This window comes from Eleutherodactylus coqui, chromosome 4 (assembly GCF_035609145.1).
Source record: "Eleutherodactylus coqui strain aEleCoq1 chromosome 4, aEleCoq1.hap1, whole genome shotgun sequence".
In the NCBI taxonomy this organism is placed as follows: domain Eukaryota; kingdom Metazoa; phylum Chordata; class Amphibia; order Anura; family Eleutherodactylidae; genus Eleutherodactylus; species Eleutherodactylus coqui.
Window position 1 is genome coordinate 65,025,484 of NC_089840.1, and position 23,777 is coordinate 65,049,260.

At 43.9% G+C, this 23,777-nt stretch overlaps 1 protein-coding gene across 1 annotated transcript in view; it reads right to left on the bottom strand.

Annotated features, from left to right (window-relative positions):
* LRRC75A (leucine rich repeat containing 75A) overlaps positions 1-23,359 on the bottom strand; it is a 454,790-nt gene extending 431,431 nt beyond the window's left edge. The window contains exon 1 of the mRNA XM_066599605.1: positions 22,532-23,359. Within this exon, the coding sequence (XP_066455702.1) occupies positions 22,532-22,804 (273 nt within the window). The 5' untranslated portion in view covers positions 22,805-23,359. The remainder of the gene's footprint in view (positions 1-22,531) is intronic.
* Between the last annotated feature and the right edge of the window lie 418 nt (positions 23,360-23,777).

The window sequence follows — 23,777 nt, forward strand, 5'->3', positions numbered from 1 at the left end:
GGACACCCAACAATAAGATATATTGATGGCCCAACCTAAGAATAAGCCATCCATTTTTAAAGCTGTATAACCTCTTTAATCATACACTTGAGAATGACACCACTGGCCAAGTAAATGCAGAGCTTTAATCTCCCAGCTATCTGGACAATCTGTATCCACATGTTATTACACAGTGGAGTTCAACCCAGTGCCTGGCTGGTGACCCCTGCGTGACCGCATGCACATGGGCGGGTGGGACCCTGCATGCGGGATTCCCGCAGCAGAGTTCAACCCAGTGCCAGGCCTTCTTACCTGTCCGGCGTCTTCTCCTGTTCTGCAATGTGCCGACCGGCGCATGTGCAGTTGAGAGGACGCTGCGCCGTCGCCATAGCAATGACATGGCTCCTACAGACATTCTGAAATAATGCAGCTCCTGCGGTCCTCCTGGTATTTGTTTACAAACAACTACAATATTACCACTACAGCTAATGGGTTATCCCAGCAGTCATGTGCTGCGTTCTTGGCATCACCATCAGATGCTGGCAGCCATGATGCCAGGAGCACAACACATGATGGCTGCAGCAGTCACGTGGTTGCTGTTTCCTCACAAAGACTGGCAGTGTTGAGTCAGTATGAGCTTGACTGTGCATTATGGTCTTCTTTGACTCTGATGCTTGTGTCAGCTATTGCTGTACACCATGGGGCAATTAGGGAGGGTTTTTAGTTCCCTCCTTGCCTGGGTTCTGTGCTGGTCAATTTCAGTGCAGTCTCCTTCTGCTGTTTGTGGAGGACATCTCTGGATCTGGTTTCTGCGGTTCTTTCATTGGCACTTTACATAATTTCTGAGATTATTCTTTGAGGTTTTGGTTTATTCTTTTGGTGTTCTTTCCTTTGTCATTCATCAAGGTTAGTGAGTGGCAAAGGCATGAGGGTGGATGCGTCCTTAACAGGGTGGACCATCCACAAGTAGGTAGGGGTTGTCACCCTCTAGTTCTCCTTAGGGAACATTTCCCTCCTTTGCTTACTTTTTCCTCATACTGCAGGGGGTTCCTGATGGTGTGGTGTGAACATTGCTAGATAGTTTATATTTTGGTCTGCAGCTATTGCATGGACGAAGCAGACGTGACAGAGAGAACCACGAGAGCAGCAGTTCTGGATTACGGGGAAAGAGCAGGTTAGTGGTTGTTCTTTCATTGTTTTAAAACATTTACAGACTTCTTAAAACAAAAGTTCTAGGAGTCGGACAACCCCTGTAAGTCTACATGTGTTGCTCCCCGGTATTCTGCTGACAATTTGTAATGATCTAAAGAGCTTATGTGTATGATTTGATCTGGGTTATTCTCTTCGAAAACACAAAGAGTGAAAAAGAAGTAGACTGTCATAATTGGGATATATCATGTGGAGGTGGGAGTGAGAGGGAGTTCCATGTCTGCTGAGGTTTCCGTTAAACTCTAAATTGACATTAGATTACATTATTCTGACCACAGGTAGCAGTGCGGAGAATGCAATGGGCAAAAAAGAAGATAGTATACAACTGGAAGTGTGGAATCCTCAGTGACTCGGTGAAGCAGAGACGTCCATCACGTATTTATATCTCTGGAGAAAGAAGATGGGACTACCGGAGAAGAACAGCTGCTCAGACAGTGAGACAAGTGATGAATATTTTATCGATGAGGAATTCCTAACTCAGCAAAGCGCTTATAGTACTTTCAATCAGCAAGTTACCCAACTATGTGTTCTCTTTACGACTGTCACTTCATAAACAGAATAGGTTTCCAAGTTTTCTTTGCCTTCACAGATGAATAGCAAAATGTGTGAATTGCTTGGGCTACTGTATATGAAGCCAATTCGGATATTTATAAGTGTCTATTAAGCACTGCACATTCTAAATCGCACATGACCCACAAATCAAACCCTCAAATACCTTTGCATTGCCACTTTGTTTCATTGAATTGTAATCATTTTTTGCCACACAACCAAAGTCACTGTGTAAGTCTAGGCTCATACGAACCCATTCACAATGTTAATTGTGCTGTGACTCAGTCAATCAGAGCCAGCACTCAATGAATCAATCACAGCACAACTTTGTAGCAGCACTTGCGACTTTGTAGCGCTACAAAATCACAGTATCGCTGGGGTTTCTCGCATCCATATCATGTTGCACGTGTGAAGAAGACCTAAAGCTTACAGAAGCTAGATATTAGAACAATCCCATTGCCCTGAGTCTCTGAGAGTGGCGCAAACCATCATAGGTGGAAAAGATGGCGGTCCCCTTTGAGTGAGTAACCCCCAAGTTGTCACAATGCGTATAGTTTTGATACCCACAAGGGTAACTTCCTCTTTTCGGATAAACTCCTTACACTTTCCAAGATCTCTTATTGCAGGGAAAGAAATTGGGGAAAGGGGAGGAGGGGTGCTCTCATCTTTGTCACCTGAAGCTGGTCCATAGTAAGCAAGATATTGGACAAATTCCAAAGGGGAAAGCAGATAGACATTTGCCGTCCAAATCCAGCTTCCACTACCACCACCTGGGAAAGGAAGTACAGGAAGATGGACTGTTTAATATTCAATGTATTTATTCCTCATTACCCTACTATCCAATGCCAGGGGTGTAGCTAAACGCTCAAGGGCCCGGGTGCAAAAGTTTATCTTGGGGCCCCCCAACTTCTCTTAAACCCTTAATGCAGAGGCGTAACTTGAAACTCCTGGGCCCCAATGCAAAACCTGTAACAGGGACCTCAACTATAATGCTTTATTCATAGTACTGGGCTCCCTATATGGAGAAAAGAGGCCTTATTGACCCCTAAGGCTTCTGGGCCTGGGTGCAACTGCATCCCCTATAGTTATGCCTACAGTCATCCTAGGATTAGGGGAGTACAATATTTGCATTCGCCCGGCCCCCTGTCACTATCCTAAGCAGCACCATAACTTTATTTTATGGTGCTGTCTGGGGGTAAAAGGCTTTCTTTAAGTGGGGTAACCCATGTATAGCTACTACTATGAATAAAGCATTATGATTGGGGGTCCTGTTACAGGTTATTCATTTGGGCCCAGGAGTTTCAAGTTACGCCTCTGCGCTAAGGGGTTAAGAGAAGTTGGGGGCCCCAAGATAAACTTTTGCACGTGGGCCCATGAGCCTTTAGCTACACCCCTGACTGTATATATTTGGTGTCCGCAGGGTTAACTTAGTTTTATCCTGAAAGCTCTTTGAAATGGCTAAGAACTGGACTGAAACTATGAACCAAGTGTTTGGAAATAGAAATATGTACGTATATGAGAGGCCAGCCAATGTTGAAATGTGCTCCATTGTTCATCCTGGCCTCTGGGAAGTGAAGATCTTAAGAACTTGATGTAAGTATGTCTTCTGTCTTTTTCTCCATTTTATTTTATAACCACTTTTCTTTTGTCATTTTATTTTATCTTCTTTTTATCTTTTTGTAAGCACTGCATCTTTTGTATTAAAGCTTAAAACTTTAATAAGATTAGTCCTTTTTGCTCTGAACCTCAAAGTCTTTGATAATGTTAATCCCTCGAATGCTGGAGAATAATTTGTGTAAGGGGCTTCCATAGAGTGTTAAAAGCTTGCTATGTCAATGGACTGTGGGATGCAGCAAAAGTTCTGCCAAATTATTGAGTGAGCCTAAATTTGCACCAAATTTTAGCATGGCAGAACAAAGCATGCCCAAAAGACATTTACTGGTTGGATGTCACCTGGCATATAAAGAGATTCATTTTGTTATGTGCCAAAGGAGAACGCCGGGTGTCTAGAGGGGAGCAGGAGGTGTTGCTGGAAACTATTAGAAAGTGGTTCGACAGCCTGCAGAGGGACTGCGGAGTCTGAGGCAAAGGAAAAGCAGTGGGAGCACAGAGCCTGTCTGTGAGAGGATCTGCATGGAAAGTACAATGGGCAGCTTGGAGCCTGAAAGAAGAAACCAATTAACACCAAAAATTGCCCAAAGGGCAAGAAACACTCCAGTTTAATACTCTCATTAAAATCTAACTTTTATTGAACTAAATTAAAATACTAAGAAGCAAAAGAATTAAAAATACAAAAACGTACCTAGCAAACTTAGGAGCACCGAGCCACCTATAATGTATATCATTCACTGCTGCTGCAATATGCTGTATACTGTGCTTTATAGAGCTCTCTTAAATAGCGAGTAGCTATATAATATAGCTATTGTATTTTATAGATTTTAATGAGGGCATTCAACCGGGGTGTTGCTTGCCCTTTGGGCAATTTTGGTGTTAATTATGGTTAATAAGCCTGATGTACACCATGAGGCACTTTTTGTATACTAAAAGGAGAAAGGGATTGCACTATTACCCCCAACCCAGTCGGATATATGAACTGCAACCAGGAGCAAAGGACACAACACATTGGAGTTGCACTCCTGACCTAAGGCAGCCTTGGTCAGTGAAAACGGCAACTGTAAGGCCAGTCTGAGCTCTCATAATAAAGGGGTTGTCCGGTTGTAAACTACTCATGGTCTGTCCTCAGAATAAGTCATCAGTAGTAGATTGGCAGGGTCTATTGCCTGGGGCCCCCGACGATCAGCTGTTTGCTATGAAAGTGCGTTTCTGCACTGAGCTCATTTCTGCAGGAAGCAGACAGCTCTGTTCTTCCTCTAGTGGCCAGGCTTGGTATTGCAGGCAAAGTTCCCATTCATTTCCATGGGGACTTGGTCTGCAATACCAAGCCTGGCCACTACAGTTTGAACAGAGCTGTCTGCTTCCTGAACAATTCAGTTCAGTATACAGGTGCAAGCACCAAGAAAACAGCTGATCAACAGGGTGCTCGGGCAACAGGCCTCCACATCTACTACTGATGACTTATCCTGAGGATAGGCCATGAATAGTTTACAACTGGACAGCCAGTTAAGTGTACACATGAGTAACAGGCCTGTTACATAGGAAGGTGCAACACCAACAGGTTTGTACCATTTAGTGAAATTCCATGGCACGCTGTTACCGACTTAGCTAGTATGCAGGGGTGCAAGCCTATATATTAGCAACGCTTGCATTGGAGTTCAAACTTAGTGTCAACCTTTCAAGACAAACTGTGAATTGTGCTATTTCTGTTCAACAGGACTGATCTTGCCGCAGCATTGTTGACACATGGGTATTGTACCTAGTATTTATTAATAATCCTAGGATTTAGCTAGCTGGAGTTACCTTCCAGTATTTCCCCATATAAGTTGAATTGCTTACTTGCCATTATACCATCCTACACTTACATTTCTCTGCTCTTAAGAAAACATTTTATATTGTTGGTACTCCTTCTACTGCATCCTGAATCCTGCGTCGCAATGGAGATCTTCTGGCCTTACCAAAAGTGAGTATCTGGGGGGTATGGACTGTGTTGGAGAGTGATCTATGTTCAGTTTGCAACATGACAAAAGGATGGGTGCAAGATTGAGCGAGTGAAATAGAATAAGGGTTGTTGCACATCTGCACTTGGGGTTCCGCTTTCCTGCTCCGTTCGGGGAGCAGGAAAAGAGAATTCCTATAGCCGAACAGCCCTGTCTCAAGATCGAAGAGCACCCGACGGACTCCATTGACTATAATGGGGTCTGTTTGGTTTCTGCCCAGCTGCCCGGCCCTTGGACAGAAGAAAGAGCGCTGGATGCAGCACTTTTTCTTCTGGTCTTTCGAGCGACGGAACCTTCGGACGAAGATTCCATGCTAAGAAAGTTTGTATGTGACATCTTCGTCTTAACCTTCCTGTTGGTCATTACTGACTGGACAATGTCAGAGTCTACAGAGACACCCCTAAATGTCAAGCGTCACAACACAGAGTTCTAGGAAAAGATGCGCCAAAATTTTTATTTTACAGGAAATGCCAACATTCATTGAACACTCGTCCGGCGAACTGATAGGTCCTCCTTAAAGGAATACATGTGCATTTAAAGAACACACATTCCCATCATTAAAGGTCACAGATACGAATAAATTGCTAGATAGATCTAAAATAAATGGAAGACCTTTAGCTGTGCGCCGACCCAGAAGCAAGAGAACTATATGAAAAAAAAAGCGAATTATGAATCATAATCTAACACACTAGAAAGTGGAAATAAATAGCAAATCATAGAGAAGATAGCAAACCCATTACGGCGCAGTGATAAGCGGACATCCGACAGCTGGGCCCTAAGTGTGGTTCTGGCTCGGTTTACTGCAGTAGATGTAGCCCTCAATCACCATCAGAAATTCAGGCTGAGGCTAAATAATGTAGAGTCCGGGCGAAGGAAGGAAATATCCTCAGCGCAGGCTGGAAAATAACTTCGGATGCAGGAAAGGCAGCTGCATTAGGTAAGCCCTTGAGTAATGGACTCAGGAGAGTTAATGAAATTGTTTATGTGCTGCTGGATAAAGCCATATATACGCAGTTTACCCGTCTGTGCAAAGTGCTCATGTAAGAGATGCGATGCAGTTGTTTCTGGAAGGAAATGCATATGTCTATACGAGGTGTAAAGAGTAAAAAAAACTATAAATCTATGCTGGATTTTAGGGTTACTTCACTCAGGTGTCGTTGGGTGTATTTTTGCGCAACGCATGCTATACACCAATTTACTTTATTGGGTTTGTGTGTGGTCTGTATTCAGTAATTAAAAACTACAGTGATAGAAAATACATCCTTGTAAATGGAACTTGCAGAAAGTAAAGTTCACGGACTCAAGGCGCTACTCTTTTGACCAAGAAAATTGTCGAAACAACGGAATTAACCCATTATTCTTCTTTCCACAGTGCGGCAAGAACTCAGTTCCTAACATCTTCTTGCACTTTACCCTGCCATTTCTGAAGAAGGGGCTGTGTCCCTGAAACGCGTCGATACTGTCTGTTTTTTATGAAATCAATAGAAGAGGAATCAGGTTAATTCCATTGGTTCAACAATTTTCTGGGTCAAACGTTGCGCTTTGAGCCTACGAATATTATTTTCTGTGAGTTACATTATTGCGCCTCGTTAACTTTTTAATTCATACTCCTAGCAGAAGTTGTTCTACCCTTTTCTTCTTCTCTTTCAGTCTGTGTGAATGAGTCCTTACATCTTATTAACCTTTAAAGATTCACTGCTGTTTAGAAGTCTCAGAAGGTTTTGGACCAGTGTTTGAAAGTTGGCGCATGCCATTTTCCTTAGTAAATTTCTCCCACTGTATCGAAAAAAGTGATAGGCTTTAAAGGGGCCTTTAAAAATCGATGGCCTGTCCCCAGGATAGGTAATCAATAGCTGTTTGGTGGGGTCCACCACTTGGGATCTCCGATCGATCATCGAATTGAAGGGTCTGAAGTGCTCCTGTGAGGCCCACAGCCTCTTGACTGTTTACATCTAAGCATGCATGTGCTCATAATCAGAATGTTGAATTATTTAGAGGGGCCATTCTGAACACTATGTTTGTCCCATTCACAGGGGTGGACTGTGCCGGAAGCATATGGCCGTAGGATGTCTATCAGCGACAGACAGAAAAAACATTATTTGTAGTGTTTTGGGGTCAGGCTATGGACAATGAACCATCACCAGTTGTGTACAACTTAAAGGGATTTTGTCATTTAAAAAAAAATAAAAAATTATATTTGCCTGTTCCTTCCCTGTCAGTTTCCTTAGTACATCTTGTCCTTGCTGAGATTTTGCAGTGACCCGGGTTACCTCACTGCATGCTGAGCCCAAGTTGTTATGAAGACTGCATTCCTCAAATTCCTTCCGGACGGGTCAGTGAAGGTCACATCCGTATGCTGTTGCATCACTACCTGGGAAGGAATTGTAATCTATTTCAGAGATAGCTCGCATGAGCAATCTCTGAAAAAGATAGGCAGTCCTCCTGCTGGCCTGTGAGCTGTGACGTAACGTACATTGGTTGGCAGGCAGAAGACTGCCAACCAAATGTATGTAACCTCACAGGAAGGAGAAGAATCAGGCAGCTCAAGTTGAAGTGACCCCCCTAAGACTGCAGGAGACAGGAGAAGACAGGGGAGGTGAAGATCTGGTAAGTAGACTGACAGGGGAGGAATAGAGAAGTATAACATTTTTCTTTTTTAGTGACAAAACCCCTTTAGGATTGAATCGCTGGCTGGACAAAACCGATACACATACACCCAACCTTACCCAGCTCAGGTATCAAAAATGATTCAGAGTAATGGCAAAAATATCCATCTTCATATATCACCTCTGTACAAACTTTCAAGTCTAAATGTCAATGTTTCAGTCTGAATCAGACTTTTCAGCCTTCACAGAGGTGCTTTAATAAAGTGTATAGAGCTTGACACAAGTACAGTTAATAGGAAAATACTGTATTGTCCGTTTCTATCAATTTAACAGTGTAAGGCCTAATTAAAGGGAACCTGTCAAGTCCCCAATGGAGCCCAGGCTGCGGGTCCTACACCATAGTGACAGAGACGCTGACTTCAGCAGTCTGCTACTTTTACTATCCGCCTCAGGAGTTTTAGAAAACTTACATTTCAAAGTTTGCAGCGAGTCATAAAGATGAATCCAGAGCAGTTCATTACATTGCAGAGCCGTTAATTAATATTCATATATTCACTGCTCACCCTGCCAACCGCCCCACCTCAATGCCGATTGACCGATCTCTATATAGGCATTGTAAGTACTCTACAACCCCCTGAAGCTATAAGTGACAGATTACTGAAATCAGTGTGTCAGTCACTATGCTGCAGTCCTACCAACTGACCCAAATTTGACCGCACCGTCCCAGATTGAGGAAAGAGGGGTAGGTGTCATTAAATGGGTGCCGCAGAGGAAGCACTATAATTGGGACACTATTTTATAGTGGGGCCACTTTTATGTAGTGTGGCCACAAAGGGGGCATTATTATGTAGTGTAGTCAGAGGTAGCAGTATCACTAAAAGGGGCCACAAAAGGGGTACCATCACTATGAGGGGCAACAAAAGGGGCACCATCACTAAGTGAGGCCACAGAGGGAGCACTATAAATAATTGGAGCCCCATTATTAGTAAGTGGGGCCACAAACTGGGCAGATAAGAAAAACAAAAATGGATAAATTGTAGGGGTTACACGTGGCCAGGGGCATAACTATAGGGGATGCGGTTGCACCCGGGCCCAGGAATCTTAGGGGCCCATAAAGCCTCTCTTCTCCATATAGTAAGCCTAGTACTATAAATAAAGCATTATAGTTGGGGGCCCTGTTACAGAGTTTGCATTGGGGCCCAGAAACCTCAAGTTACGCCCCTGCACATGGCAGATCCCAAATTTCAAATATTGATGAGGATAGGTTATCAATATTTTAGTCCTGGAAACCCCCTTTAAAGTTAAACTATTCTATGGCCCCTGATAATTGCATTTTTCTGATGGCCATTCAATTTTATTGGATAGTAAGAGGTTAATGTGTTTCTTTTTAATGTCCCCCAGCGCCCTTGTGAACTACAGCAGTTGCTTCATCACCTGGATATTGCTATAGAGTTTCAAGGAAGGAAACCTACAGAAAAGGAAATGTCAAATGTTTTTGCAATTTCTATCTTGAACGGTCAGTGTATTATTGTGTATACATTATTGATGCATGTCGCTTAGAGACACCTTAAATACAAGATCATCAATTTCATTATGTATAAAAGGGTTTTATTATTAATCATCTGCCAATATGTATATCTACAGAAATCCCACCAATCACACTAGTGCAGCACTAAGGGATAGAAAAATGTGCGATAAAAGTACAGCCAACCTTCGGTTCCCACAAATAAGCTTTGAATTGGTGCTGTGCAGAAGACCGGATCTAATAGTAGCTAGGAATGTAATGCAAATGGAAAGAAAAAAAATATATTCATAATCTGCAAAATGTTTTGCAACTTAAGGCTGATTGAGACACAACGATTTTCGCTCAAAAATCGCTCAAAGCCATCTTTTGAGTGATAATCGTTGTGTCTAACTGCACTGATATCGTGCAGTTTTCATTAAGGAATCACTGATCGCTGATTATGTATCCCACTCCCTGAAGACAGGCGGGGTATGAAGAACACAGCGGTTCAGCTGCGTTCTGCATCCCCCGTTTGGAGCGCTCGGCTGTATAACAGCCGAGCGCTCTAAGTAGTGAATAGCCAGATGCAGAAGACAAGCGGCCCCGCTTGCCTTCTGCATTTCCCGCTTGGAGCACTCAGCTGTATAACAGCCGGGTGCTCTGAGCCGACAACAGCTGGATGCAGAAGACAAGCGGCCCCGCTTGTCTTCTGCATCCCCCACTTGGAGTGCAAGGTGATCACTCAATGTTTGAGCGATCACCTTGCGCTTTAAAAGCACATAACAATTATCGCTCAAAAGTCGCTCAAAACATTTTTGAGCGATAATCATTGTGTCTAAACCAGGCTTTACTTTGTGTGTCAAATCCTCGCAAGTTTGTATCTTTGGCTGCCTGTTAGGCCGGTCTCACACAGACCACTCACAAAAAATCGCGATATGTTCTAATTGCCGCAGAAAAACGTGTGGCCAGCTTCCATTGTAGTCAATGGAAGCCGACCGTCACACGATACTTCCGCTGTGAGCACAGCAGAAGTGTCGCATGATTACACATCACCGCCCACCGCCGGCCACATCACTTCCCACTACTGGTACATCATGCGCTGCAGTGCACTGCGCTGCGCATGCGCACCGGCTAGCTTCAGAGGACTCACGCGGCGGATCCGAAGAGGTGAGTATGGGGTCTTTGTAGGGCACCGTGTCGGACTCCACTGCGATATTCCACTGCCGAAGTCCGCCACGGCCGTATGCATGAGGCCTAGGGGCTCTAACACACTTGTGTTTTTCTTCCACATCTTTTGCACGCGATATCGCTGCGTTTTTTTCATACACATTTCTAATGTTAAAAACGCATTGCAAAAAAAACGCAAAGCACAAACTTGCGATTTTTGTGCAATGCGTTTTTAACATTAGAAAGTCCCATTGACATTCGTATTTAAAAAAACACAGCGATATCGCGTGAAAAAAACGTGCAAGAAAAACACAAGTGTGGAAGAGCTCTAACGGAGAGTTGCAAACAAAAAAACAAAACGCTCAGTGGCGTGCAGCTGCTAAGCGCTGGATCCCTAGAAGCCGGGCTGTTGTAAGGGACTCAGCTGCTCAGGTCAAAACTGCATTGGTACTTGCATGAGAGAAGGGGAAGAGCAGATTGGCATCGGGCCCACCTTACCATGCCATATCTCAGCCTGCTACTAATCAGAAGCTCTTTAACTGTGCAATCTGTTATTGTTCTTAGAACTCTGGACCTACAAATATTCAGCCGGTGGCCACCAGTATCTGCGGTAACACTCACATACAACCCATGCACAAGAGTGATGGATCATCGACTGCGATCTCAAAGCAGGGCCGTTGTTAGAGAAGGTGTAGCCCTAAGCAAAATGGGGCCCCAAATACTGACATACTGCGTTAACAACACAGTCACATTCAGGGTATTCAGGAGACGGCACACAGAGTGCTGCAGAGCTGAACTCTAGTACTTCCAGGGGTGTTAGGGGTTTACAAAAAATGTATTCATGTACTTCCTAATTATGAAATACTAGAGCTAAATATTACCTCCAAACAGTGATAACTATTACCACAGTACAGTGATTAAATATTACCTCCATACAGTGATAAATATTACCACCAAATAGTGATAAATACCTCCGTACAGTGATATTACCACCATACATTAAGTAAATATTGCCTCCAAACAGTGATAACTATTATCACCATACAGTGATAAATATTACCTCCATACAGTTATATTACCACTAAATATTAAGTAAATATTACCACCATACGATGATAATTACCTGCAAACACTGATAACTGTTACCACCATACAGTAATTAAATATTACCTCTATACTGTTTTTGAACACAACGCAGAATATAATCACCAACAATACCACCACACCGTGCCACTACCAGTACCACCACAAAGCGAGCATTAATATCAGAACATGCGGGGTCACAGGGGTATAGAAGACAGCAAAAAGCAGCTTCATGAATTGAAATGAAAACTTAAATGGGGTGTGATATCAGGCAGAGCGCCTTTAAGATTGCAATCAATACAAAGGAAAAACAGAGAGGGCTTCTGCTCACGGGGTCCGTATCCTGCACTTATTTCATTTAAACAAATAAATTTACCATCCAAGATTGTGGACTGAAAGAATTCCTCCTTTCTCCTTGACACTGCTAGGGGCGCCTCAAGGAGAGCCCCCACAATAGTAAGTTTTTATTTAACCCTTTCCAATCCAATTTTGGATTCAGGGTTTCCTAAAAGGCTTTCTCTTTTTGCTGTTATACAACAGTGCCATCTGCTGGCTACAGTCAGTGTGTGTGCGGAGTGGCTGGCAATGGATGGTAAGAATACCCTGTCGGACATCTTCTGACATTAGGGCTGTATAATCTTCAATCAGAATGTAGGAAGATGTCAGACAGTGGTTTGGAAAGGGTTAATACCTCTGAAAATATTACACTGTTCTAAGATCCTCTCTTTTCCCTCTGTATTCATTGTTTCTCCTGGCTCGCTCTAAGCACTCGGGAGCCTGGTGTTTTTCTCCTCTCCATTTGCATGGATTAAGGAAGTACAGACCCACCCATTGCTCAAGGGCGCCATCATCAGCTTGTGGTCACTTCTCTCCAAAGTGTGACCTTCACCTCGATTCTCGTTTTTTGGCACAAGCTTTTCCTTTTTGGAGCGCCGCCCACTTAACATTTGTTCCCTTCAAGATTGCGTCGCCCGGTACAGGTACAAACATCCCCTGGCACTCCTGGCAAACAGCTGGTTTTGAATGAGGGAACGGCGGTGGTGAGATAGTTCCCCTGAAAGTCATTGGAATGTTTATATATATATATATATATATATATATATATATATATATATATATATATATATATATATATATATATTATGTATAAACTTTTTCACACCCATTCACATCTTGTGTTGGGCAGCAACTCTTTCACTGCTGGAAAGGTGAAATGTTCCTCACACAACAGTGAAGACAATTTGGAGTTTAAGGGACCTTTCACACAGGACGGAATGTTCCATAAGGCCTCTTTCACAAGAGCATCATTTTGGTGCAGAGTTGGCATGCCAAAAAAAATTGTATCTAAAAGAATCTAGACAAACAATTTTTTGACGTGCCTATCTAGATTTCTCTTCGTCAGAGGATAGGATTTGTCTTACAGGTTACACCCGACAATTGTTGGGTAAACACGTGCACTAGCAACCGTCACTAGTGCTTGGGTAAGAGCACCCTAACAGGCCTGCAGGTAGTGATCACCTGCTCATTGCAAAACAATCAATAGAAAGAGTTTTCTGCCTTGCCTGTCCATTGAGGACAAATGCCTCTACAATAACATGGCAGTATACGAGAAGCCACTGATAAATCCTTGGTTTTTCAAGCTTCATTTGTATTCAAGTTATAAAAAAGTTATATCACCTGAAATCTCAATCTTTGCAATACTTTGTGAACACATTTTGATGATCTCATGTGCCATTCTTATGTTATGCAGGTTTGAAGACAACATGGTGAAGTCTACAGTGGATTTCACTGCAAAGGAGAGCAGAGCAGTGATGAAGTTCCGGTTTCTAAAAGGGATGTCGGCCAAAGTCATTCACGGTGGCATGGTGCAAATATTAGGCGACAAGCATCCTTCATACTGCACAGTGAAAAATTGGGTTGCCAAATTTAAAGCCAGGCACTTCCAACACAGATTATGAAGACCGTTCCGAAAGACCTCCAATGATGACCGTTCCAGGAACCATGGACACCATCCACAACGTGATTCTGGTAGACCAGTGAATTTCTGCTAAGACAATAGCTGAGGTTCTGAATATTTCCATAGAAAAAGTTGGGTCCATAATTTCTGATCATCTAGACATAAGTAAGGGGTCTAACAAGTGTCTCCCAAAATGTTTGGTAGCAGATCAAAAGTGTGCCCGAGCAAAAGCCTTAAGGCATTGAAGTCTAAAAGGCCTGGAAAGTTGACCGAAGGTGTTGTGTTCTTGCCTCATCCCACACAATTACCATCACCAAGAGCAGGTTAGCTGACCTGGGCTTCAAGGATCATTCTCTTTATTCATTTGATGTGGCACCCTTGGACTACCATGTGTTTTGAAGAAACACCCTAAACTTGCTTGCATTTCTGATGCAATTGCAGCTGCTGATGTCTGGTTTGATGCCCAACCAGAGGAATGCGTTGAAGAAGTTGCATTGATGCCCAGCCATTCTGCATGAGTTGGAGAAGTTGCATTGATATCCAAGGGGACTATGCAGAATAACTGTGAAATGTTATTGTTCTATGTCAATTTTTTGTGGTCAATGCCAATAACTGATCGGTACCCCGTTGTAGCTGAGAAGATTCCTGCAGGGAACGTAAGAAGCTGCCAGAGGGGGGAGGAGATTGCTTTTGTCCTGAGCTTGCCCCTAGTAACGCAGTTTACCATCGGCACCAAGGAAAACATGTTGAAGCAAAAAAAAAAATTTAAAAGGGTATTTTAAACTAGAAACACCATAAATTACTATATTAAAACAGCTATTAATAGCCCTTCTGGACTTCAGGTATGAATCATATAAAAATGATTAATTCGGTAATCCCTTTAAATTGTTTCTTTGAAAAAGTACTGACATTCCATACACAAGGAATCGTGCTAAGTGTAAACTTAGTTCTGCTACATTGAGAACCAGTTCTGCCGTTTCTGTATTGTACACAGCATGTGAGAGTTAGGGGTCAGGAGACGGGAAAGAATGATCAGAAAGGCACCACTGCATTCACATTAGCAAGGCTCTGCAGTTGGACATAGCACACAAAAGTTTCCAAATGAACTTATGTCTTTAAAAAAAAAAGGTTTGGTACCGTGTAGAGATGAGCGAGCACCCAAATGCTCGGGTCCGTGTTATTCGAGTCGAGCTTTTCGTAAAATTCGAGAGCTCTACTTGAGTAACGAACCCCATTGACTACAATGAGAGACTTGAGCATTTTTGTATGTGGGACGCCGGGTGCCGAGCTTTTTTTTTTTCTCGGTCTCTCTCTCTCTCTCTCTAATGATGCGTGCTGCGTCGCAGCGGGGAGGGGCAAAACAGGCACGTCACAACGAGGAGGAGCCAAAAACTGGGGCGGGGACGAACACGGCTTGATGCTCGTTTGAGTAACGAGCACCATCAAGTACGCTAATACTCGAGCAAGCATCAAGCTCTGCAGAGTATGTTCACTCAACTCTAGTACCGTGTTAGCCAGTAGAGCAAAATGTGATTGTTCTCAGGAAGAGAAACCACGTAATCTTGTAGATATGATACCTTTTAATGGCTAACAAAAAATCATGACGTTAAAGTGAGCTTTCGAACCTCTCAGGGTTCTTCCTCAGGCTTATGGAGTAGATCTGAAAAGGCATAAATTTATATACACATTTTACTCCTTTGCTCATCCTGTTCTGGCTTTGTTTTAAGTGCAAATTAATCACATCATGTCTGTGCCTTGTCATATGTATGTATATATATATATATATATATATATATATATATATATATATATATATATATATATATATGTGTGTGTGTGTGTGTATAAGTGTATGCCTCTTCGGATCTATTCCATAAGCCAAAAGGAAAAACCCTGTTTAGGTTTGAAAGCTCGCTATAACATCATGATGAAGCCTAAACATTGTATCATACAATGTGGTCATTATTATGACAACGGCCACCATAACTACACTTAGTTTTACTACTGATGATTACTTAGCTGCCTTGATTTTAACATTAACAGTTAATTCTGTATTTATTATGTAGTTTCAGGGGTTAATAAAAATAAAGTGTGTGTGTATATATATATATATATATATATATATATATATATATAATTTAGGGTATATAGGCAAAAGTCTACAATTAAATCTAGGAGTTTACTATTAAAGGGATTGTACCGGAATTGACCTATCCATAGTAAAGGTGATGAAAATGTGATTGGTTGGGGCCTCACCGCTGAGACCCCTATCAATCACTAGAGAAGAGATCTCGCGACCCCCCTCCTTCTTGTCACTGCGGGCTCGCTGTACCCCTGTAGTGAGGAGATTGAATGGAGTGATAGCCGCTCATGCACTGTACCACTCTATTCATTCCCACTACTGGAGACCGCCAAGTGCTTATAGTCATGTTTTTTTGTTATCCCCATTAAAATGAATAGTGCTGCACCTCGCATGTGAGACCACGGCTGCATTGAATCTGACATCACTGTGTTTAGGTGCAACGAGTCCGCAGTGACAAGAAGAGGGGGCATAGGACCCTCGTTTTCAGGATTGTTTGGGGTCTTAGTATTGAGACCCCCAGTGATCAGTATTTAATCTCCTCTATATGCATACATCAGTGATTCCCAACTGGTGTGCCATGGGAACCTCCCAAGGGTGTCCTATATGGCCAGCCTGCTAATTCTGCCTAAAGGCCGGTGTCGGTAATTATTTTTTTACCAGCCTATTAATGGTTGTTAAAAACTTATTAGGCAGTCTATGAAACTTCGGGCTGGGCAGCATCCCTACAAGCTGGCTGTCCTGTTCCAAGTCATTCATTACAGAAGCCCCGGATGCCACGCTGAAGCCATCGCCTGACTCCTCGCCCGTGATTTGTATGCGCTCTGTACATACACCTATTAGCTGTAGAACGGAATCGGGGGGAGACCAGCTGACCGCTTCAGCGTGGCTTCTGGAGCGACTGTAATGAGCAAGTTGGAACAGTATACCGGGCTTGTAGGGATGCTGCTTCACTGGAGCACAGTGGGGGGCAGCACTTGTTGTGAGACTGGCACTATGGGAGAATCTGAGGTTGGAGCCCTTTAGGGGTATCTATGGCAGGCAGTATGGGAGCATATGAAAGATGATGTGGGTGTCTAGGTCAGGCACTATGGGGGGTATCGGAAGCCTTGAGGTTAGGGTCCTTCAGGGGCATCTGTAAACCACTAATATTACAGGGGCCACAAACGGGTGCACTATTACTACTGGGGCCAATGGGAAGGGTGCCATTAGTACTGGGCCACTGAAAGGGGCTCTATTTCTATAGGGGCCAGTGGAATAACATATGCCATGATAAGCTATGCACCTAGCCATGCCCCTGACCACAGACCTACTTTTTGGTGGGGGTACAGCATGGGGAAAAAAATTCCCAGGGGTTACCCAAGGCAGAAAAAGTTAGGAAAACACATAGGTAAAAATCTGCTTTGGAACAACCTCTTTAAGACCTTGGTGGTGAAAAGCACAAATACCCATTCATTCAAAAAGAAGTCATCCAGATTTATCAGCACTGCCGCGGGGACTATTTCTTGCACTATTTAAAAGTTGCTATTAATTTGAGAAGCATGTGGCATGTTTTATTCCAAGTGTCACATGCCTTGTGATAAATTTTTTTAACACTGCAGCGGCTCTAAAATAGACACAACCTCTTCGATGCCTCTGATCTGTTGTGCATGTGTAGAAGTTCTATCTGTACACACTGCTAACGGTAGTCTGTTGTACCCAGACACACCCCGCACACCCCAGCCGCACCCCTTCTTAACCCTTTCCAATCCACTGTCTGCCGTCTGAAGACATTCTGATTGAAGGCTGTACAGCTCCAATGTTTTAAGACGGTACTCTTACTGTATATTAATGGATGCTCTGTTGTCGGGGGGGGGCTCTCCAATATGTCCCATACCGCAGTACTGGCTCTAGCCAGCAGAGTATAACGGCAGAAAGAGAAAGTCCCTTAGGAAACCCTGAATCCGAAATTGGATTGCAAAGGGTTAAAGGGAAAAATCAAAAGTGTCTTAGGGACCTTTCACACGGATGCAAATTGTTCCGCAGCACATAACTGTCACGGAAATCCCCAACAAAAGTTCAGAATTAAACTATTTTCAATTCTGCATCAAAATCCGCACATTAGCAATGCAGATTTTGGTGCCAACTTTTCTGTAAAAGGACAAATTGTACCGCGTCCTGAGGAACAATCCCGTCTGTATGAAAAGTCCCTTAAGGTGCTTTGACAATTTGCAAAAAGTTGGATTTTCATACAGATTTGCAGCAGAATTGTAGAAGATTTTGCTCTAAGCAAAATAACAGCGTTCGTACAGCACATCCGCTTCCATATATGCAAAATATACGCAGAGAAGCCCATTGATGTTAATGTATTCATTCTCAATAACTGTGTTTCGCCCGTGCGCAGAAAAAAATAGGACCTGCTCTATCTTTTTCTTTGCAGCGAAGGCCCCCATAGAAGTTTATGGGAGGTGCACAAAAGTGCAATACGCTGCTTAATTCCATTAGCAATAGAACCCATCTAGACCTCATTAGGCTAGGTAGCTTTTGTAAATCAGGGCGGGGGTGTTTGGCACACATATATGAACAGGTCCTGCATGCACAAAAGGTACAGTACTGTGCGCAGATATGCGCGCGAATCAAGCATGTTCATGGCACAACTAAGTTATACGGAAGCATGCTCAATTGCGCATACGGTCACGTGAAGCCGCCATAAGGGCTTATTCAGACGAGCCTATGCTCAAAAACACTTACCAGCGCGTATATTTTATGTGCGCAAAAAACATGTGCAAATACGGTAGCGTGATAAAACGCTAAGGAAGAATCTTGCTACGATATCTAGTTCATGGCTTGTAACGGCCTCCGTGCAGCAGCCCCCCAGCATGGACACTACGACATACCCTCCTGAACAATCCTAAGTGATTTCTGCTGCTGCGGAGACGATCCGCCACACACATGGCAGCTCGCCACCCTTGAGTTGTGCAGCCAGCGTAATAAGGTTAGTAAGCAGAAGGAGAGCTGGAAGTGGATGATAACCCGGCTTATTACACGTATCATGCAATCTAGTAGGCGGCTTCATGTTACCTAGTAACACTTATTTTATTAAGGGACGTCTGAGTAAACCAGAATGACAGCAGCACGTTCTACGGAGACGTGAGGGGAGGGGCTATGTACACAACGCTGCTATTATTTATTTATCGTATAGCGCCATCCGCTTTGTGAATAATAGGTGAGTTCTATCACTTATTTAAAGGGCTTGTCCAATAACCGGACAACTTTTCTGCAATAGCTCCAACTGCCTTAAAAAACAATTAGGGTGTTTCACGCGGGCGTATTTGTGGGCAATGGGCAGAGAATAATACCCTTTGATTTCAATGGGTTTGTTCTAATCTTACAATTGCGCACGTGCAGAAAAAAAATATCGGACCTGCTCTATCTTTCTGCACCAAACCTATGGGATGCGCAATTCTTTGAAAAAAAGAACACACCTGGAACCCCTTAGGCTAAAAAAACATTCAAAGTGGATCCTGTTTGTCTGCCGCGCGCAAATGAACATGTCCTGCGCCCCAAAAAAACTTGTATACAGCACAAATATGTTGTGCTGTGGTGTGCGCAAAACACCCATACGGCCGTGTGAATAGCGCCTTAAGGTGCTTTTAGATTGAATGACTGTCGTCCCAAAAATTATTCAAATGTGCGAAAGTGAACGATTATCGTTACGTCTAAACACGATCCAACGACCGAACAGCGAATGATAATTGTTCACTTTTCGTTCGTCATTCATTTGAAGAATTCTTTCTGCTGTGGAATTAAGGTCGTCTTGTGGAATTTTTTTTTGTGGATTTCTAACGTACAGGAGACGTCATTTCGTACCCAACGTCTGCGGAAGAGAACGCAAGTTGCGCAGAACGGATTCTGCAGTTAAAAATGCAGCAAAATTCGTACTAGTCGACAAAATCTGCATCTGCGAGGCATCCGTCCCTTAGGGCGCCTTCACACAGGCGAGACCAAGTCAGGTCTGACATTTTCGGGCACAACTCGAATCGCACAGCACATGGGCATTCTGTCCATGTGCTGTGTGATGTACGGGAGACCCCCCATCTGCATGTTCTAGTCTCGTGTGAGATGTGAAAATAGAACATGCTGCGACTTTTCTGTCTTGTAGCATCACTGCGAGAAAAAAAATCCTCAATGTAAAGACACCCATTATAAAAAATGGATTGTACTATCATGCAAATTTTGCACAAAACTCACACGATTTTCTGATACACCTACAAAATTGCGTGTTAAAAGATAGGACATAGGCGCGATTTTGTGACATTGAGATTTCTCGACATCACAAGATAGGACTTGACCTATCTTTTGACGGCACAACACTGGCAGCTCCATATTCTACTATAGAAGTCTATGTGAGCCGTCCGGCAAAGGGAGGGGGAAGGAGTATAACGCCCTTCATCTTAGGGGTTTGGTGTCAGTGCACTGCAAGACGCCTCAGCCAGCCGTTTTAAGTTTGTGAAAAATAGCCGCGACTTGGTTGCGCCACACAGGGGCTTTTTACCACATTTTGACCGCTGCGTTAATCGCGGTATAATGCTCCCACTGAAATCAAGCGGAGTCTGTTCTATATTTGTCTGTTTAGCGCACCTCGTCACCCATCACAATGATGGGGTGCACTAAAACATACTGTCAGCCACAGGAAGCTGTGGACAGAATCAAAAGTAGAATCGCGGCAAAGCGCCACATTTTATATCACAGTGCTTTACCGCGTTCATGCACAAGAGCAGCCTTAGGCTTTAATACAGTTTCTTGTGACATTATCGTAACCCTTAAAAAAACACGTAGAAAAGCCCACCATTTTTTAAAATTGGAAAACCATATAAACAAGTGCTTTTTAGGTGGCATTTCCTTGTTGCACAACAGAAAAACGTCTACGACTAAGGCTGGGTTTACACGGGACTGAAATCCCGCGAAAATCTTACAGAATGACTGCACGGAAATACCGCAAGATTTCCGTGGGAGAAATGCAAGGCCATGGGTTTTGGTGCGGCTTCGCCGCCTGCATACTGCTGCGGCCATCTCTTGCCATAGAGAGGAGAGAGGGAGCCACGGAAACGAAGAGAGAATTGACATGCCGCATCTTTGAATTATGCGCGACATGTCAGTGTCAGCGCGGCTTGGCTGCAATAGATGGGCCGCAACGTGAGGACGAGATTTTTGCAAATCACATCCAATTTGCTGGCTAATCCTGGGATAAAGAGTTGCAGGCGGAATTTCCGTGCGGAATGTCTGCACAGAAATTCTGCGGCAATTACGTCCCGTGTGAACTCAGCCTTACTGACAAACTAGAGAGAGGTCGCAGCAGGTAACCGGCACACATGACTCGCACTGCTATCTATAATGGCAGCACTGTTGTAGGCAACCTGCAAGAGTTTTAGTTTTTTTGCAACTGTTATATGGCAGTTCGTCTCAGGTCACAACACAACCACACTGAAAATCATCAGATGCTGTGTCACCGTGTGACATTGCAATCTCCATGTCACGCAGGCTTTATGCTGCTCTAGCCTAAGGCTGGCTTCACATGAGCATATATGTATTTGCATGCGCATAGCGTTTTTGTGGAAAGAACGCTGCTTTTTTGAGCACAATGGGATATTTTACTCTACTTTTTCCATGAGCAAGGCATGTGTATTTGCACGTGGCCAAAAAATATGCATCAATTGAAATGGCTAATTAGTCTAATGAGTTCCAATTGTGTTCTTTTTTCCTGCGCATCTATGCAGTGTTTCATGCATCTCCTAGAGTCTTTGCAATCCCCATTGACTTCTATAGCATGCTATGGAAAAACATTTTTTTCCTGCCCACGAGCAAAAAACGGGAACAAAATTGCAGCATGCTGTATTTGAAGGCGGATTTCGTGCGGATGGCTTCCATTGAAGTCAATGGAAGCCGTTCGACCCGCAGCCCTTCTGCATTCATCATTGCAGAAAAGTCACAGGATCCGTGTCATCGTCTCGTGACGGCGTGGCACTATCTGTACTGCGCTTGTGTGCCGGCTGGCATATCCGCAGTACAGAAAAGAAGAATCCGGACAGGTACGCGGGGGTCACCAGCCAGGCACAGGGTTGGATTCCACTGCGGGATCCCACATGCGGAATCCGACCCGCTCGTGTGCAAATGGCCTATGACCATTATCTCTGCCATACTGCCTTTGTAGTAGCTGTTCCTGCAATACTCACCCGGGCTGCTGCGCTATGGTCAGGGCTTTCTCAGCACTTTCTGCTTCCAGGGCTGACAGCATCCCCGGGAATAAGCTGATGATCAGGGATCCGAGCAGCAAGTCCCCTCCAATCATCTATTGATGGCCTGCTGTTCATCAATAGAAAAACTTTGAAAAGTCCTAGAATACCCCTTTAAACCTACAGTAGATTATGGGAGGTTCTCAATGGGGATGAGTTGTTATATTGGTGCTGTCCTCAATTTATTTGTATTTTCACAGCCGTTTTTAAAAAATGCAGCATGACTTATTTTTTTTTGTTTATCTTCTCCTCCAAATACGGATCAGTACGGTTGCAATGTCATCTGTCATTTGCACCTATTACGGATCTGTATTACAGACGTGTACAATACACTCATGGCCAAACTAGTATTTCTCTAACTTCTAACTTTTTACAACTATTTCATTAACTACACAAAACCTAACCATAAATCCGATGACCATGTAACATTACTGAGCAAATGTACACTTCCAGCATGTCTAGTAGTAGCTAGTAATACACAGATCATCATGTCAGGGTTGCCAGCACTCACCTGTCTCAGGTGTCTCAGCAGCTCAGTGGCCTCTTCCTGTCTCCCTTGTTTAACCAGCAGCATCATGTCCTGGATCATCTTGATCCTCCTATGATAAGGGGGTAGATTTGTGGCTCCGCTCTTTCCAAATTTATCCCCAGACTTCACCCCAAAAGACCAGAAGTCCCCTCTTTCCCTGGCAGGAGTGCTCCTCCGGGATCCCAGGGGGTGCTGCTGAGGGCTTTCCCCTCCAGCACTGGAAGCCTGGCAGACCTTGGTCTGCTTGGTGCCCATGATGGTGGTGATAATAATGATCCCTCAGGAGAGGCATCCGAAAAGATCCAGGTGGGGTCACACAGCAGGTCAAATGTGGAGATGAATGACCTCTTTAGAAGAGGCGGCTCTGCATGCAACAGGTCCGAAATCCACAGCACAATCACTCCAGCAGTGGCATCACAGAGATGAAGATCCTGCAGACTGGGAGATTCCAAAATTGCAACATTGTATCCAGCACTGTATATTTGTAAATATGTGTATGCTTCTTCAGATCTATAGCCTGATGATGAATCCTAAGAGGTCTGAAAGCTCACTGTAACATCATGTATTTTTGTTAGCCATTAAAAGGTATCATATCTACAAGATTACTTTGTTTCTCTTACTGAGAACGATCACATTTTGTATCTAGCAGACACAGTGGAGTTCCGCTCCTTCCTCCTGTTTAGGAAACACAAAGCTCTGCCCACCTACCTCCCAACCCCTCCAGGATGCACAACTTTCTACGACACATCCAGAAGTGCGAAGAACAGCAGCTGATGCCAGTGTTCAGACTACAAGCCAGCGATCAGCAATGTGCCCTCCAGCCAAGTCCAAGTGTCTGCTCCACACCAAACTGTTGCACGTCCTTCTGAAGCCCAAGGATCAGCAGCAGCAGAAGCTTTCTAATGACAGGGGGAGGGGGAAGCAGAGACACATCATTTGACACGCAAAAGTCTCAGCCTCTCAGCACAGACTCCCTGGCACTAGGAATCAATCCGATTAAAGTCTCAAGAGCCCAGGCGGCTGCTGCAACTTGCAGCTCACAGACAAAGAAGGGGGTGGCAGGGGGTTTCCTCTGGCTGCTGCCTAGGAGCTGGCACAGGCAGGTAGGGACTTGGGTGCCTATGAGCCTCTCCTGTAGGCAGCATCGCTTCCCATAGACACAGGGAGGGGGAAAAGAGCTGTGTCTCTTGTCAGGGAGAAGGCGTTTCCTGTGTGTGGAGCTGGCCAC